Source organism: Lepisma saccharinum, chromosome 24 (genome assembly GCF_977018435.1).
Source record: "Lepisma saccharinum chromosome 24, izLepSacc3.1, whole genome shotgun sequence".
Taxonomy (NCBI): Eukaryota; Metazoa; Arthropoda; class Insecta; order Zygentoma; family Lepismatidae; genus Lepisma; species Lepisma saccharinum.
In genome coordinates this window covers 25,697,049-25,715,188 of record NC_139252.1, presented here as the reverse complement: position 1 = coordinate 25,715,188, position 18,140 = coordinate 25,697,049, and the positions used below count along the sequence as shown (strand labels likewise).

The 18,140-nt window shown below is 38.0% G+C and overlaps 1 protein-coding gene across 1 annotated transcript in view; it reads right to left on the bottom strand.

Annotated features, from left to right (window-relative positions):
- Positions 1-18,140, bottom strand: part of LOC145977963 (unconventional myosin-Ia-like) — a 989,559-nt gene that overhangs the window by 416,841 nt on the left and 554,578 nt on the right. The window contains exon 3 of the mRNA XM_083110307.1: positions 11,154-11,269. Within this exon, the coding sequence (XP_082966433.1) occupies positions 11,154-11,269 (116 nt within the window). The remainder of the gene's footprint in view (positions 1-11,153; positions 11,270-18,140) is intronic.

Below are 18,140 nucleotides of genomic sequence, written 5' to 3'. Positions count from 1 at the left end.
TCAACTGCCCACTTGCCATTTCAATCAAGTCGCTTTGCCATAAATCATCTATGCCCTTTGTGACTACTGGGAGTCTCTTAAAATTATGTCGGGCTTGTCTGTGTAATTCATCAACAATAATTTTTCTAGACATAATATGTAAACAAGAATATTGCAACTATAGGGTGTTCAGCAGCTGAGACTGCAGGATTTTCTAAATATAATTTGTCCCCTATCTGTATTTTAAATTCCAGAGTGCCATCATCTTCAGTATAGGCTGTTTCCAATGTATTGGGGTCTGTAAAATCCTCCAATTCTACACTGGTGATTTTTACTTTGTTGTTAGCATTTGTTATTGATAAGGTGGGGTAGTGGTGTGCCTGTGGCTGAAGCCAATATTTGATCTTGATTGGTCTCAATGTGCCCCCAACAAAAAACTGGTAATAAAATTGTGCAGGGGACAGCATATATATTTTGCCACCAGGTGTAAATGGAGAATCATATTCTTTGTTGGGGATGCTGTACAATTCAAGAATTACTGAATGTTTTGGATTCTCGATTATGCCTGTTATTTCCTTTTCTGCTGTAAGCAATCTGCTTGTTACAGATTCAAGGTGCTCATTGATGGTTCTAACAATCTCATCGTGCCCAGGCTTGATTCTTATGTCAACAGCAAGTTTTTTGTATTGTTGCACAATTTCTTGTAGCTGGGTGGCAAAAACAGACAGAGCATTTGCTTGATTGGATTCCATGGTCCCTAGCTGTTGCTTGATATTAGCTACAATTTGTTGCAAATTTTCAACAACTGCCAATTTCGAATTTTGAGCAGTAAGATCATGGACCTGTCTTCTGATATCCTCAAACAGGGCATGCAGTTCATTAATATGTTGATTGGTTGGTAGAGTGGCCACTGTCTGAGTGAGTTGTTTGATCTCTGCCTGGATATTCTTGATATCTTCTGATTTCAATATCCTATTTACTGCCCTCTTAATATTTTTAAGTTCCTGTGATGTAGGCAGATTTGATACTGTATTTTGCAAAAATTCAAGTGCCAATTTTACATTGTGTAATTCAGAAGCATCGGCCACATTTTGCATTGCATTTTGGAGCAGAGCTATATCTGCCTGAGAGGGTGTGGATTGTTGTAAAATTTCAAGTTTTGTTTGGATATCATCTATCAAGTGATGAAAATGAGACAGTTCAGATTCAGTGTTGAGGTTTTCAAGCTTTGTGATTTGGTGCTGGACACTGACAAGGGTATCTACAATCCCAGGCAATCTGGATTCTAGTACATTTGCCAAATCACTTTGCACTGCTGCTATTGTACCTTCAAGATGGGTTATGGAACTTTGAATTTTTCCAAAATCTTCATATGTTTCAAGTTGCAGCTTAATATTTGCCACACTCCGAGTTATTGCATTCAAAGCATCAGAAGATGGCAAGTTGTTCATAAAATTTTCAAGTGTCTCAATTTTTTCTTTAACCTCGGCTATGGCATTGTTCAGAGGATCCAGATTAGGTATTTGGAGTGACTGAATCTGTTCTTTTAGAGTGGAAATCACTAGATCAAAATCTTCTTGTGATTTTATGCTTTTGACAATTGTTTGGAGCTGTGTTTGGACATTATTTATTTGCTCTTCCAATTGTTGTTTCAATTGTTCAGAGTTGTTAGCCTGGGTCTTAAATTTGGCTTGAAGAGCTGCTACAGCCTCTTCCAAACTTTGAAAATTATCCAATGTCGCCAGGTCAGTATATTTCTGAAGCAGCAGTTTAAGTTCAGAATCAATTTTAAGAAGAGGGTCCATGCATTGTGATTGTAAATTTGTAATTTCTAATTGAAGACTGGCATTGAGTGTGGTTTGTAAAGCTTGTAAATCACTTCTTAATTTCTTGACTCTGACATCAAGCATCAGAATCTCATCACTGTGATCTTCATGTCTTGTATGGCCAAAAATATCATTAGGCATTTTGTTTAGTAGTTATTTATTATAGAGTATCTGATTCTTAATTCTATAAAAAAGGGTATAAGCTTGTCATAAGATCCAGGGACCTCAATATATAAGCAGTCACCAGCAGAAACAGTATAAACAGTGCCAGAAATCATGTTTGAGTGCTTAATTCTGTAAATATTTCTCCCTACTGAAATTTTAACATCACCCTCAGGGGTTGTAATAAATTGCAATTGCCCACCTACAGGTAATTGGTAATGATTTAAATTATTGTTAAATATGTACAATGTTTTGCCTGTTTCATCATCAACATCTGTAAGTATGCTGTTTAGATGAATAATTAACAAGCCACTCAGTTTAGATATTATATCAGGAGAGGGTTGTGGGGTTGGCAGGTCCATAACAGTCCGTTTTTTGAACCCAAATAAGTTCATAGGCATGTTTATTTATTTCAAATCATGCTCTGTAATTGGGCATTGATTCCCACTTTTCAAATCACAATGACCCCATGGTAAAGTATGTATGCCACATGATAAAATGCATCTCTTATCATCATGTGGGTCCAGAGCCACTTTTCTTACAATATTGCTAGTCAATAAGTGATCCACACTCTGGATTCTGGATTCTGATGTTTTGATTAAGCTCTGGGATTTGATGCAATTTTTATAATCTTCAAATTTGAGCTCTTTTTCCACAGTTACTCTGCCAATGCCCTTGGCCTTTTTGACAACAGCACTACATGTTTTAAAACTGTACATCTTGGCACTTAACCCAGCAAATTCCACAATAACATCACCAAGTGTCTCATCTTTTAACTTGCCGGGCACTTTTTTGTTGTGGGGTTGAATCTTTGTATGTTCACTGGTATCAAAATATTTAAACAATTCAGGCTGTGACATATCTTGATAAACATCTTCTGTTTGAATATCAAGAATAAAACTATCCGTGTCCATGTACATCAATTTTATATTATCACCATAAAAAGGTTTCAAGACATCATAATACAATGTTAACATATGTAATTTGGACAATTCCAATATTGCAGCCCCTACATAAATAGGTTTATCAAACTTAATTCTTGTTTTTTTCATGTTGAAAAGTGCCATATGCTCATCATAAATTCTTCTGTAATTGAAATTAGGCTTTGCAACCAATTTTTTGCTCAGGCCGGGGTCAGTAATTATTTTAACATCGGTATGTTTTCTGACATTTTCAATTGTTTTGCCATATACAGAATTTACCATCAATTTAAACAAGGTCTTATCAAATTCGCTCTTTGCAGATGTTCGAAGCTCTGTATTTGTATTAATGTATGGTTTCAACCATCTTGAGTGCCTGAACCTCAAAACTTTGCCAAGTTTGCTTACTTGGACACCATGTTTCATCAGGAACTGGAGGTTTTTGTAATATATGACATAGCCCTGTTTTGGCTCCAGAGTCATCATGAGCTTCTTCTGTTTAGAGCCAGGTGAGCACTTAACCTCGGGAATTGGGGGCAGATCAGAAAATTTGTTGTGCAAATAATCTGGAATTATCAGATCAACCTCTAAGAACAGGCCATGTTCTCTGTCATCATAGTTCTGAAGATCCTCAATATTAAAATCTTCGACCCATTCAAGCCCTGCATATGGCAGTTTTTGCATCATTGCGTGACCATAGAGGCTGTTTGCATCCACATACAATATATAATTTGATGGCCGTGCTGGATTATAATCAGGCATATATTTGTTATTTGCTCTGGCATATCTCTGAGAGCATTGCACCATGCCTCCTCTTATACCTTGCTCCACAAACAGATACATATCTTGATCTTGGATAAGATCCAATTGCATTTTAGTGTTCAAAAACATTGCAGACCATGCTAGGCCCGGGGCACTGTAAAAATACACTGGGTCCAATCCATAATTTTGCATGGAGGATTTTCTGAATGTCTGCATTATATCTGCTGAGATGGTCACATCAAGTTTCAAATATGCCATGTGATAATCACCAAATGTCTGGCATTCTAAATTGTTCCACGCCAATTGGGCACGGTGATAATCTTCATCACTGATTCCAGATCCTCTGATTTTGCTGTAAAACTCATGTTGTGGAGGCAGGGAACACTCATCAAATTTAGAAAAATCTGTAACATAATCATAAGGATATACACCCTTTCGCCTAATTAATTTCTGGTCCAGATTTGGAAACACTGCACGTGTGATTTTGAATCCATCATCAGGTAATTGAGAGGCCAGTGTATCCACGCTAGCAGGTAAAAATCTGTAAGAATCAAGAAATCTTATTTGAATAGAAAATCCATTAACTTTAATTATTTTGCTAATAGATATATATTTCTCATCATTTTCAGCTAAAATATTTAAATTCTGCTTCTCAAACCCCTCGTACCTGATCAGATGATGGAAATCATAATTGGATGCTCCATGGCAAAATATGGGGACAAATCTTGGTCTCTTGATCTGAATATTACAGCTATTACACAGGGCCTGTTTATATCGACCATCTGTATGAGAATGGTGATGCACCTTGATATTTGTATCTGAAAATTCACAATCACATAGTGGGCATTTTTCTGCATTGTTGAAATCTTCAATCTGATCCTCTGTTAAAGGCAACATAGGTTTTGATTTTAATAAGATGTTAGATGCTATGTCACGGCACTCATTTTCTATTCTATGTGCAAATTCTTTGATGGCATCTGGTCCCATGTATAAATCTATTTTGGTAACAACCCCATCCTGTACAACCACATAACAAAAGCTGGAAGGCTCATGTAGCTGGTATGGTGTAATTGAGGATTCTTCAGGATCTGGGCTACAAAATGCAAGAGATTTGAGATTTGATTCAAAATCACAGACAATATATGCTGGGTGTTCCAACAAGGCTTCAAACTTTTTGAATTTGCAATTTTCACTTGGATTGGGCATCACCATATGAACAGGTTTATGATTGCCACAATATTTCAGATGCTCAATTAACTTGTTTTTGGCAATTTCTGTATTACATTCAGGAACTTTTTTTGTTGTTTTTTGACCATCAAATACACGTAAACATCTTCTGCACAACTTGAATATTCTATTAGATTTGTCTAGTTGTGTTCTCACTAAAGCTTCAAGATTATGTATCAGAGTGTAATGATATTTGCCACCCCCTTCAATTAAGAGCAAATCAATCGGAATAGCAGATTCATCATCAAATGCACTGATTCTGAGAGGTTCTATTGAGCAATTATCACGGCCAGTGGAGCAAATAAAAACATTAATAGATAATTGTTTGCCGTTTATATCCCTGGCTCTTTTTTCAAATTTATCAATATTCTGTACAGACATTGGATATTCTAAACCCTCCATTGCATCGTCAAAATCATGTTCATGGTGTTTGTAATAAGTTATTCTCTCAGGATGCCTTACAACTGGAAACAAAGCAGCTAATATACACCACAAAAAGCATTTCTCATCATTATTTTTAATATTAACCACAGCTTTTATGTTTTTAATATTAGCAGGTAATGGCAAATATGTAGAACCTTGTAATGGGCTGAATTCAGAAATATTAACATATAACTTGTGTAAAGAGCCGCATAGGCTCCATCCAGACTCTCTTGCCTCAAATTCAGAGTGTTTAATATTCAATTGATCTATCAACCTGCTTATTATTGTGTCTGAATTTGCATTTGAATATACAGGTACAGTTTCTGTTATGTGGGGCTGTGTAAATTTTGTGCCGTTTGGCTTCTTATATTCTGTAAACAATTTGAGGGACAGCTTATAAGAGCCATTTTGTGCATTTAGAATTGCCTGCAGATCAGGTTTTTTACTGTTCAAAAAATTCTCAATACCACATCTTGGCTCTGATACAAACCGATAATCTCTTAATTGGCCATTAAAACTGCTATGGATGGGTTCATAGCGTGGCTGCTTTGCCGGTCCAGCATTAAGAGGTGCTTCGTGCTTTCTTTTCAGACCAGATGTAGATGGTTGTGAGGGCAATGCTGATGACTGTACATAAGAATTACACTTGTGCCATTTGTAATATGCCTTGCTTAATATTTTATGGCATCTTGGACACATTTTCATGGCCTTTCTGCATTTCCTAGGCTTACAAATACGGCAATGCCTAGCCCAATGAGAACTAGATATATTTTTATTACACTGATTGCAATATTTTTGTTTTGGCATTTTTTCTTGTTGTTTATTATATAAGATTTTCTGGGCTTCAATTCAAAATTTTATACTTAATAAAAATATCAGTTGGGTTTAGCAGTTAGTGGCTAAGCTGGTGCTTTTATACCTAAACAACAGCAGTAAATAGGTTTTGGTGATAGTTTTGCTGATGTAAAACACACTTCACCAGGTTTAAAACCTCATCTCTATATCAACTAAATACAATTCAAAATTGGATTTTGAACTGTGCAATAAATATTCTGTAAGTCTCACTTGTGTTTATATTAACAGAACAAGACAAAACCAGAATTGTATTCAGGATTGCATGTTTTCATACAAAAAAGCCATATTTTTGACAAGTTTATAAACAACAATCACACAGATATAGCTTTTACACACATGGCCGAATCTGTCTGAGGAGAGGAGAAAGAAGGGTTTCAGATCTGGGGGCTATCAAGTAGCAGTAATTATTCTCAAAATCTCACTTGTGGAGATTTTATTTTTGCCACATGTATTTCAATCTATCAGGACTCGAACCGAGAGCCTTTTGTTTACAAGGCAAAAATATTATCATTTTGCCTTCAGAGGAGGCTTCACATTTTATGAGGACTTAAACCCAAACCTCCACACCTGAAAAATTAGGGTATAGGCCCCTTTTGGCTTTGTTTCAAGTGCAAGCAAATCAGATTGTGGGCCCTCGCCTTTCCTACACTAGAAATTCTGAATTTCTTAAAAATCAGAGCATATCACACCTAAAAAATTGGGGTATAGGCCCCTCCTGGCTTTGTTTCAAGTATAAGCAAATCTGATTGTTCAATCAAATAGCCTCGCCTTTCCTACACTTGTAAGTGGTCCTTATCCTATCATATTTCCCACTACTGTGCTTGGAAGGAAAAAGAAACAGAGGAAGAGAACGGCAACGGGGAGCTATGTGCAAGGAAAAGAAAAGAGGGGGAAGAAAACTGCAACAGATGAATATATGCAAGGGAAAGGAGAGATAGAAACGAACATAACTCTAACAGAGAGAGAAAAGCAAAAGACCGAAATTAAGAAAGACAACACTTGGATGACTTGACATGAAGAAGAGATACGGAATATAGCAGAGGAAGCTATGAAGAGGATGGAGCTTGTAGGGACCTGGTTGCGAGATGAATACCGCATGATGATGTACGAGCCTATTCATATCTCGCAACATAGAGTAAAGTATGGTCGGTAGACTAACTTGTCGCCTGTAATGTAGAAGAATCCGTGCAAAACGATTGCAGAGAAACTCGCTTCCAGGCTTCTTCCCGAAAATTGCGGAATGTTAAAAGGTAGTAGTAGAGTCAAATGAAAGCCTTCAAAGTCTGATAAAATTTATATGACAGGCTGTATGCACGTCAAATTTACACCAGGTATCAACTGTTATTTGCAAAACTACCTCAAGGGTGCAACACTGATCAAGTGAGCTTCGTAACACCATTTTCGTCATTTGTACGGATGGCGCCTCCTATAAACACTTCCATCAGTGAAGAGCAGTGGTTTCTTGCCCTCTGGAACCATAAAACTGATAAAAATTATATGTGAAATGAAAACTCTATATCTCTATCCATAATTACCACGCCAGCAAGTTTACCAAAGGAGGGAGAAGTACGACAATGGCTTCGTTAGCAGGCAGATGGGTGGAAAGACATTCGCAATGGATCATAATCATAAGTTACCCCGTGCATCCCAAAGATTCTTCTTCCTGAGATACACGTGGATAAGCAATGGATATATAGTAAAATGCAGCAAACATGTGCAACTTTACCCGCAGAAATTTACTATTTATAGATGAAAATCGTTATCAAATTAAGGTTTTAATTTGAATATAAATCAAAAACTAAAGGCAATTTTGTGTTTTCGCAGGAATAAACGAAGACTGGGTGTGTTTGACGTCACCACTTGTATACTTAGAGTAACGTGGAAGTAGGAGTATCCATCACTGCCCCATTTAGTCGAGTGTCGCGAAGCAAAAAGGTCACACGTATGGACGCACCATAGAGGAACAGCGCTTTCTGTGGTCGGAGGGAGTCAAACCGGCAGACATCCACCGTCGGCTGTTAGCGCAGTATGGAGCAAGCACCATAACTCAACGGAAGGTGTACGAGTGGGCGGACCACAAGTGTAACGGACGAATGTCGAAGTGGACACCCAAAAACATCCCGCACAGAAGAAAACGTCCAATGGGTAGATACCATTATCAGGGACGATCGAAGAATCGTCATTAACACAAGTGGCGGAACTCTTGGACATCAGTTTCGGATCAGCATATGCAATAGTGCATGATGAATTAGGGTACCATAAAGATTGTGCTAGGTGAGTACCCAAGGAACTCACAGCTGTGCATCAGCAGCAGCGCCTCACAGTGGCTACCCAGTTTCTCCAACGCTATGAAGCCGATCCCAGTATCTTGGAATGAATCGTGGCAGGGGACGAAACATGGGTTCCCCACTACCAACCAGAGAGTAAACGGCAAAGCCTGGAATGGAAACATCCGTCGTCCCCTGTACGCAAGAAATTCATACAACAGCCGTCCTGTAGGAAATTGATGCTAACGCTGTTTTGGGATGTGAAGGGACCGATCCTGGCGGAGTTTCATCCACATGGTAAAACTGTGACTAGTGCAAGTTATTGTGAGGTCCTGCAAGACAAACTGAAACCTGCAATTCGTCACACGCGACGAGGACTACTGTCTAATGACGTGCTCGTACTCCACGATAATGCCAGGCCTCATACAGCAAGGGCAACAGTAGACGCTGTGCACAGGCTTGGCTTTGAGTTGCTTCCCAATCCTCCGTACAGCCCTGATCTGGCGCCATCGGATTACCACATCTTCGGACCTTTGAAGGAGACGCTGTGTGGTCGTCGGTTCAGGTCAGATGACGAGGTCCAGCAGGCGGTGCAGACGTGGCTTCGTGAGCAACCAAAAACCTTCTTCGCGAACGGGATACAGAGGTTGATTAAACGATACCAAAAGTACATTGCTGTGCACGGGGCAAATGTGGAATAGTGCTATGTGTAGTTCTTCTTCTTGTGTGGAAATAAACATGCTATGTGAAAATTGTCTTTACTTTTTGATATACCTAAGTATATATGCATATAAAATACATCGAGAACAGCAGGTAGACATCATAATGGTGCGTCATTGGAAAACACGCACATCACCTTGCTGTTTGCAAGCCTGCTTTGTAAGGCTGTCCATCCTGCAAACTCAGACCTGTAGACTGTTCTTGGGTCTGTTACCCACCCGAGCGGGCGAGGGTTGCCAGAGAAGAGGCTAGAGGAACGGCTTAATGAACTTAATAATGAGAAGGTGTAAATTGAATGTGGAGGTTTGTTTGAGAACGGAGAGTTGGAAGGGTGAAGGATAAAAGGGGAAGGGGGAGGTTGCGAGGAGCTGCATATGAACCCAGACTCTTGTCCAGGTAGAACCAATATGCTAGAATGGTCAGACAAATGTAATTATGGAGGATCGTTCCTCTATTGCTCACATCTTTTCTTTGCTACGTGAATTCTCTTGTTTTATGCATTTTTCAGAGTTTCATTAGTTTCTAAGGTGTATGATAAGACAAATTGAAAATAATAATAATAATAACATCCAAGTTTTTGCCATTGATTTTGCGAATGTTGCATTTGTCATGTAGAATATTCAGTGAACCATATTTCAGTTCATCAGACCAAAAAGTGAGATTTGGACAGTTGTATTTTCTTTGGCTTGATTTTTCTAAATTTTGACGTAGGTCATGTGAAATGAATACCTGTGTAATTTTGAGAACGTGAAAAAAATTCCCCTCCCTGTAGAAAATGTCGAAGTTCAAGGACATACACTCAATTTTTCACGAATATTATAGGAGTTCTGTATCTTTGGCAAGCAACAACACCTCAAAACTCTAGTTTTCGTAGAATCCTCCTTGCATATAAACATTGAATTGTTTTGTTAGGATATTGTTGCTTTCCATTGTTATGTGCCAACAGAATGTCCAAAATGCAGTTTTTGTCTGTTTTATGCTCTTATCGTCTTGGTTAAGCAACATTACCCCAAAAATTTGTGTACTGGATATGGAAGTTCACTATTAGTACAATGAAATTGAATAAGGATTTTACTTGGATATGGATGCTGTTAGCAGATATAACCTGTTAAATACTCAAAAGTTGCAAAATCCGAAAATAGGTTTATCTCAGAAAAGCATCAGGGCAGGAAAAAGCAGAATACCAACTTGTAGTTGAATATATGTACTTACAATATGGGAAAAAGCTTAGACTCGGAGCTCGGTAAAGATTTCCGTAACTTCACCGTAACATTAGTTCACCATTAGTTCATTTTACAGTATCTTCACGGTAAATAAGAGAAACAGAAAAACGTTTAACCCAATTTCTCAATTCCAAACACCATGGAGGACGATAAGTAATTTAACGTGTATTGTACAACTGTTGTAAAGTGTGTATTGTTATCGTGAGGGGTGCAGATTGATATTAAACTGTCAAGTGATTTGCACACATAAAATACACAAAGTACCAACTGTCATTGCAAAGTCTGCCACTGAAGGGCAGCACTGATGGAAGGTGATAAACGCTGAAGCAGTGATTTGGATCTCACTTATCTCACGTAAGTAAGACACCTTCCCAGCAGCGTGTACTACCTCGCTCTGGCCACTCGATTTCCTTCGTTTCTCTGACGCCTTGCGCGACCTTGCTCCACAGTTAGCTGGGACAGGGTATAAATGCTTTCGTTCTTAGGCTAAATGTAATGTGTTAATGCTAAGAGCGTTAACCATAACAAGCCTAATCTAGCCACGAGAGCATTCCGCGCTTGCGTCAGAAGATGAAACACGGCGCTTGACCTAGAAGGTGCTTGACTTACGTGCGATGAGTCATAGCAGCATTGTTTTTACCTATGCTTATGGTTTGTTGTTTGTTACAGCTATACTTTTCACTGTGCAACAATTGTAATTTTACTGTGACACCACTGGTGTGAAAGCTTCACAGCATAATCACGGTACGTTTTCTCTAGAGTGTAGGACATAAATTATCTCATACTTACATGTGAGGCGGAAGTTCAAATAGCCCTCTGGATCTATATGCTTCTATGACATCAGCCGAATACAGAGCCAGCTTTTTGTACGGATTCACAGACACTAGAACGTTCCCGATGTACGTCTGGAAATAAAACAAAAAATATAATTCTTACTTGTCACTGGTACTTTTCATCATATTAGTTGACTACTGTCGTGTGTTTTGGTTACACAACTACGTACTATGGTGGGGTCAAGACATACCCCGATATTTTAAAACTTACTGAGGATGGACTACGTATTTTCTTAAGGTTCTACAGTAATTGACTGTGACCAAAGATTTGCACATGTTCGGGGACAAAAACTTTCAACAATGAACATGAGGCACCAACTTCGAACGATGTTCGGTACTCACCAATTTTTAACGATATACCGGGTGCACCACTTTTCAAAAGTATACACATAATTAATAAGATATTTTTTATTAATTTTGTAAATTACATATTACGAGTATAATTTGCTCGAGCATTTTTGGGAAGGCACGTGCCCCTGTGCCGCCCTTTGGATCCGCCACTGATATCGGTTGATTTTCTTTTACCGATACCAATTTTCAGTGGCTAGAAAAGCGGACAAAGGAAAAAGCTCGTCTCAACATTTGTCCTTCTTAAAAGTTCGTTCACCCTTCCTTGTGACAGATTGGAAGACCAGGACAAGAAGTTCCATAGATTTTCCTAGAAAGACTGGATATAAACCCCCACCCTCCTGGGAAGCAGATGGCAAGATCAAAGGCACGGGTAAGTGAAAAGTGAACCCAAACGTGACCCTTAAGGCACGTAACTGTTTAGTTAACGCTATGGGAAATAAACCATGAATTGCCAATTTTTGCTTGAAGCTCGTGGTGGTAAGATAAGTGGATGTTTTAAACCACCCGCCACGTCAATGCCGAGTCAGGTAGTCTCGAAGTTCTTGAAAAAAAGGGATAAAGGTCACTGCGAAGTTAGCCTTGTTTTATCTACGTTCAATCTGAAAGGGGATTCAGCAATTCCTTCTTGTCCTCTTCCCTTCTGTGTCAGTCTTTTGTGTGACTACTTGCATCGGCCAATGAGTGTTATTCATTTCCTCCGGGATTAGATTGGGAACATACGGCCTTGAATGACTGTACTAAGGAAGTTTGAGTTTTTGTTTCAAGTCCACTTTATGCACAGATAGGCTAATCCGGACTGAACCTACATTTAAAGTGCGACCCGAACCACTATGTGCCTCCATCGAGTTTCGAACCCCGGATCTATTGAATTACAAGGCGACGGAGTTACCACTGCAACATCGGGAGGTCCCTCTAAAGATTTATGTACTAATGTACATAAAACATTTATCAGGACCTTTACTTTTCATGAAATTGACGTACCACAATTCTTTTTGTTATTCAATAAATATTCAATTTTATACTTCTTTGACATTAATTTCCTTACCATGACAGTTGTTTTTACACAAATTTTAGCGGTCTTAACTACACGTAAGCTGAATGATGACTATTTGATGTTTTATCTCTGATTTTATAGCGTCTCTTTACTACTTATGTAATAACAATATTTTTTAGTCAAGAAATAAAGAACAAAATAGGTATTAACGTTGTTTCCTTCGTTTCTTAGCCTGTGGTTACATCCAATACTACTACATACGCATCGGAGAAATTAAGTACTAATTAATTAATTTACGTATTATTACGTATAGACCTATAATTATATTAACGTATTAAATAGAAACATCTTTATTATTATGTTTCCGAGACACTTGGCTCGGAGTGGCTCTCCAAATTATATTTCTAGATACGTGCCTAGTGATGTGACGAGTTAGTATGACTCGGTAACTCCTTTCTTATGTTATACTGGAATTATACAAGTAACGAAATCGGCATCAGTACCGGTAGGAATCGGTCATGGTATCGGTATCGGTAAATGGTGGTATCGGCTCACCTCTACAAAAAGTTATCTTTTGAAACATAATAAAAATAAGTTACACATTTTCCAAACTAAAATACCTAATATTACAATGAAATGATACTCAAGTTTTGTTGTAATAGTACTAAACTTAGAATAAAGGAATAATAATCAGATCAATGTATCACAAGAAAGAAAATGACACACATGCTTTCCGTATATAATATAGAATATATATATATCCCGTTATAACACCATTAAGACTTGTTTCCATGGTATGAAAAACTCAATATACTGACCAAGGCAGAAAACTTATTTTATTTTAAAACATAAACTAAACGTAACGTTTCAACCTTCTAGCAAGACCTTCTTCAGACTCTGTACCCAGTACAAATGAAACTAGGTACAAAATAGGAGGATATATATACACACAGAAACAAGATTAGAAAGTTGTACAAAGTGTCTTCTCAAAAATACTCTGTAACATCCTGAAGCTCTCTAAAAGTTTGTAAAAACAATTGATTTTGTACAGTAGTAATAAATTTATCTTTAATGTACATTATATAATTTCAATTTTGTCGCTCTAAAGTTTTCCTAACGAAATTCCATTGCTCGGTTGTCAACATATTTTAATGTCTTATTTGCAGGAGCTAATGTAGTGCCATCTATCCGAGAAAGCTTGAATCATTGTTAATGTTAAAGTGCATTGTTTAAGATGCTTGCTTGCTGTTGTCTCGGAATGGAACCAATTTTGAGAAAGATTTCTTAGGACTGGAAACGGAATCTTTGCATTTATGCTTTGATGTAGTGAAAATAAAACTTTTCGCATGTTATTTCCAAAGGGGAACTGCTGTATAACACGGGAATTGAAATGCCAAAATGGCTCCACAATGTTTCCCATGTGCAAATACCATGTGTCACTTTAACAATAACATTTAAGCTTTCTTTGTTAGTTCTCCTGGGTAGCTCAGTTGGTTAGAGCAGGTGGACTTAAGGTAAGTCGGGTCTGCGAGTTCGAGTCCACTGCAGGAGAACGATGACTTTTCTCTTTAGAAATTACCTTTTTAATTTTTTTATCTAGTTTTTTAACAAATATATTTTATGTTTTTAGCAACACGTATTTCATTTTTGATAGATAAATTTCGGATGTTCATGTGTGCAAATCTAGAAATGACGTTATATCTCATTATTGATTGAGTATATTTCTTGGTGATTTTTCTTTTGAGTGGCGTTTCATTGCATGGACGTCCGGAAGGGGACAAGGGAAGGCCACGCCCTCCAACTGGAAAATGAATGTTCGCCTAAAAAGTATATATTTCACACATAATTTCATTTCAGTCAACGTAATTTATGTTAATTATTATAAGGGCGTTGGAAGGGACCTGATAATTTCAGACTGAAGCAGTGGTTTTTTGAGGAGGTATCGCTATTATGGGAGAAAATATGCCTCTTTTGCCCCATCTCTGCTAATAGTTCACGCTTCTGCCGCAAGAGTTATACCTGATCGAACAAATTACGTCTCTAGCGCGAATTTCAAACTATACGTCTGTAAAATTTCAACGTCCCAGCCGCAATATCATTGCGGGGAAAAAAAATTGTTGTGCGATACTTAATGATCCACCCTCGTATTTAAACCTACCGGGGTAGAAATACTCAAGATTATTTTCATTGTCATTTTTTAACTCTATTGGTACTTGACCTAATACATCAAAAACAAGTTCCGTGGCTCAATTTAAAGTTTTGCACAGAATGTATTGTACACCATAAAACTGTTGCGTTGCTAAACACAAATGTGATACGATTCAACATTACTTCTTATGACATGCACTTCACATCTGCTTGTAGGTTTTTTGGAAATTTGAAATCTTATTATTAATGCGGTATAAAAGCAAGGGAAAGTGGAATATATCACTTCGGGCGGAAAACATGCCCTTTGGGGTGCGGATACTACATTCATTCCTGATCCCAAGTTTTTGAGCCCTGGTGTGTCATCAAAATGGCGGTCATGACGAAAATTCTATTCCCGAAACCTATTCCTTCATTTCAGTTATTTATCATTCATGGCATCTTATTTTCACCTAGTTTACAGTTTACATTTGCATTATGATGATAAGAAATTAGACCGACCCACCTTATCATAAAATATTAGGTATGGCGACCAATATGGCCGCGAAAAGTCTAAAAATAACCCTGTCAGCTATTTCATCAAGTTTGAGATCAAATCCTATGTTTTGAAGGTTCCACAACTCATTGGTCGCAACAAAAATAATGCCGGAGTAAGCCCATGAAATAATAATAGTTCAGGTTTTGACAATCTGTGCATATATACAGGGTGGTTCAAAAGTCCGACACCACAAGACTACTGTGTTATCAGTGCGGATGGCGAAAGATGGAAAGAGGGGAAATTTGTTGGAAATATAAGGTTTTAAATATAAAGTGCTTGAATTTTCAACGTACAGCACCGTTGAGGTAGTACACTGGTACAATGAGAACGGGCATTGCCTTGTTGCCACATACTTCGTTCTTAAAGGGAGGTATCGCCGCCACTGGCTGTGAGATACATAGACCAGTGCTGATTCTTTTATTTTCACACTCTAAATTGTAGTTCTTCATAACTGTTTCACAATAATGTCCATAATGTGTGTATTATGGTCTCCTCACCTTGTAATCGGGGTCCTAGGATCGACACCCGGTGGAGGCACATAACGGTTCGGATAACATTTTAAACTGTAGGTCCAGTCTCACCTAGCCAATATGAACTCCACTCAAACGTACATAATGTTTTGTTTCTAACTCTTAATATACTGTCTGAAATAGAAACTTCTTATGTGTATATTTATGTGAGACATTGTATTTTTTTATGCTTTTGTTTGATTAAGTAGTGACGTTCAGTGTCATTACAAATACCCACTGCATGGCAGGTGTATAGTAATTATTACTTTCTCCTGCCGACTGCCTTGGCAGCCTATGGGCGCTACAACGCCAGATGTCACGGGTTCGAATCCCGGCCTCGGTGTGGAAGTTCCTTCATTAATATCATCACTCTCTTAATCACTGATTTAAATCGCTTGAGAGGAATAATTTATATTGACTTCGAAGCATTTTACGTTAGCGAATCGGCCATTTTGTGTTTGTTCATGAAATTAATTTCTGTCAAATTTGTCATTCAACTTTCGCGGGTTTGAATCCCGGCATGGACATACGAGTTCTTTGTGAATGTCCCTTCTTCAATTTCATCATATCATCCCTCATCCTCATCTTCGGGATTAAGCAAAAGTGGCAGAAAAGTGATGTTAAATAAAAAAAATATATATATAAAACATCAAACCTAGCAATTTCATACTTGCCAAAGCCACACACATGCATCTTTCGGCATTCGTTTTGCAGAATGGCCATGGGAACTAAAGGTCGTTTATTTCCTGGTTCAGCTCGAGGCAATTAAGGTGCCAAAGTTTCTAACCCACTTCGCTGGAGATCTGTTCTCGCTCCTATTTATTCCTTTGCGGCAGGGTTGCTAAAGGTCCTGGAACACAAATTGCTCTATTGGGTTCCGCTGAAACGTTTTTCTCTCTCGCGCGATTTAAATTCGGTTCAAGTTGCAAATTGTATTATTGACAAAATGTTCCTGGACCGTATTTTAATTGATCCGGAAGAAAGGTTCCTGGACCGAATTGAAATCAGCCAGAAAAAAGTTCATGGACCGAATTGAAATTTAGACGCAAAAAGATTCCTGGGCAGAATTTAAATTAAGCATTAAAAAGGTTCCAGGACCGTATTTAAATTGATCAGGAAAAAAGTTTCTTGGACCGTATTTAAATTAACCCGGAAAATTGTTCGTGGACGATATAAATTGATCCTCAAAAACTGTTCCTGGACCGAATTGAAATTCAGTCAGAAAAAAATGTTCCTGTACCGAATTTAATTTCGGCCTTGAAAGGTTACTAGACCGTATTTAAATTGATCCGGAAAAAAGGTTCCTGGACTGAATTTAAATACTTTACACATAAAAACGTTCTTTACAGTTCAGAACCCATCTGTTCTTGCTGATTTTATATCCTAGACCGGAATTGAATTTACGTACCTAAAATTCCTTGACATTTAACAACACCGATTTTCGATTGCTTCTACGCCCCTCCCCCCCCCCCCCACCCTCGCACCACTGATATAGAGCGAGATGTATAAATATTACCATGGCAAACCGCTTCACCTTCGTTTTTTATTTGTTTTTCGAGGGGCTTCCCAATGGAGTAGTGGTAACGTAACATAGTCACTTTGTAATCCGGATTCGATACCCCACTGGACGCACGTAGTTGTTCCTATCTCACTTTAAGTTGTAGGTCCAGTGGCGATTAGCCTGCCTGTGCATAAAGTGGACATGAACTTCAAACTCAGTTTCTCGCAGTGTGCTGTTTCTGGAGCTGAGATAGATCGTCAGCATAACAGTTTAGTCTTCACATAATCCCACTGTTCAAAAGTACGTACGGTCACGGAGACTTCTGGATCGTAACGGCCCCATTCACTTTAAATGGAATTGCTACAACCCAGAAGTGTCCATGACAGTACAATGCAAGAGATAGAGGAACGATAAGAGAGAACTTTGTTCTTGCAACTCTTGAAAATATACAGTACCTAAAAGTAAATCATTTTTGGAATGGAAATATATTTAATCTTAAAATTTTCGTATCTATTAATGATTTTATGAAAATGTCTTTCATAATAATATAGTATGTATTAACCAAAATTAAAACTTCACTTGACTTCATACCTTGGTCTAAAACTTCATAATTATGCTTGTTAATACATGATTGAAGAATTAAAAACATATGCAAGTGATATAGAAGCATTTTTCATTTGACAATACGGTGAATACAGAAAATTTTCTAATTGTTTACAGAAATTGCATTTTGAACGCGATCGCTAGGAACGAGAGAAGTGTCTGCGGCAGAACAACGATATCCTCTTCCAGTATGATCCTTTGTCCTCGTAGAAGTTCATGTCCTTGTTTACTATCTCAAACCCAAACGCCGCCTCTTGGATCAAATTGTTCCTCGTTTGGCTAACGGACTTGATGTGGAACTT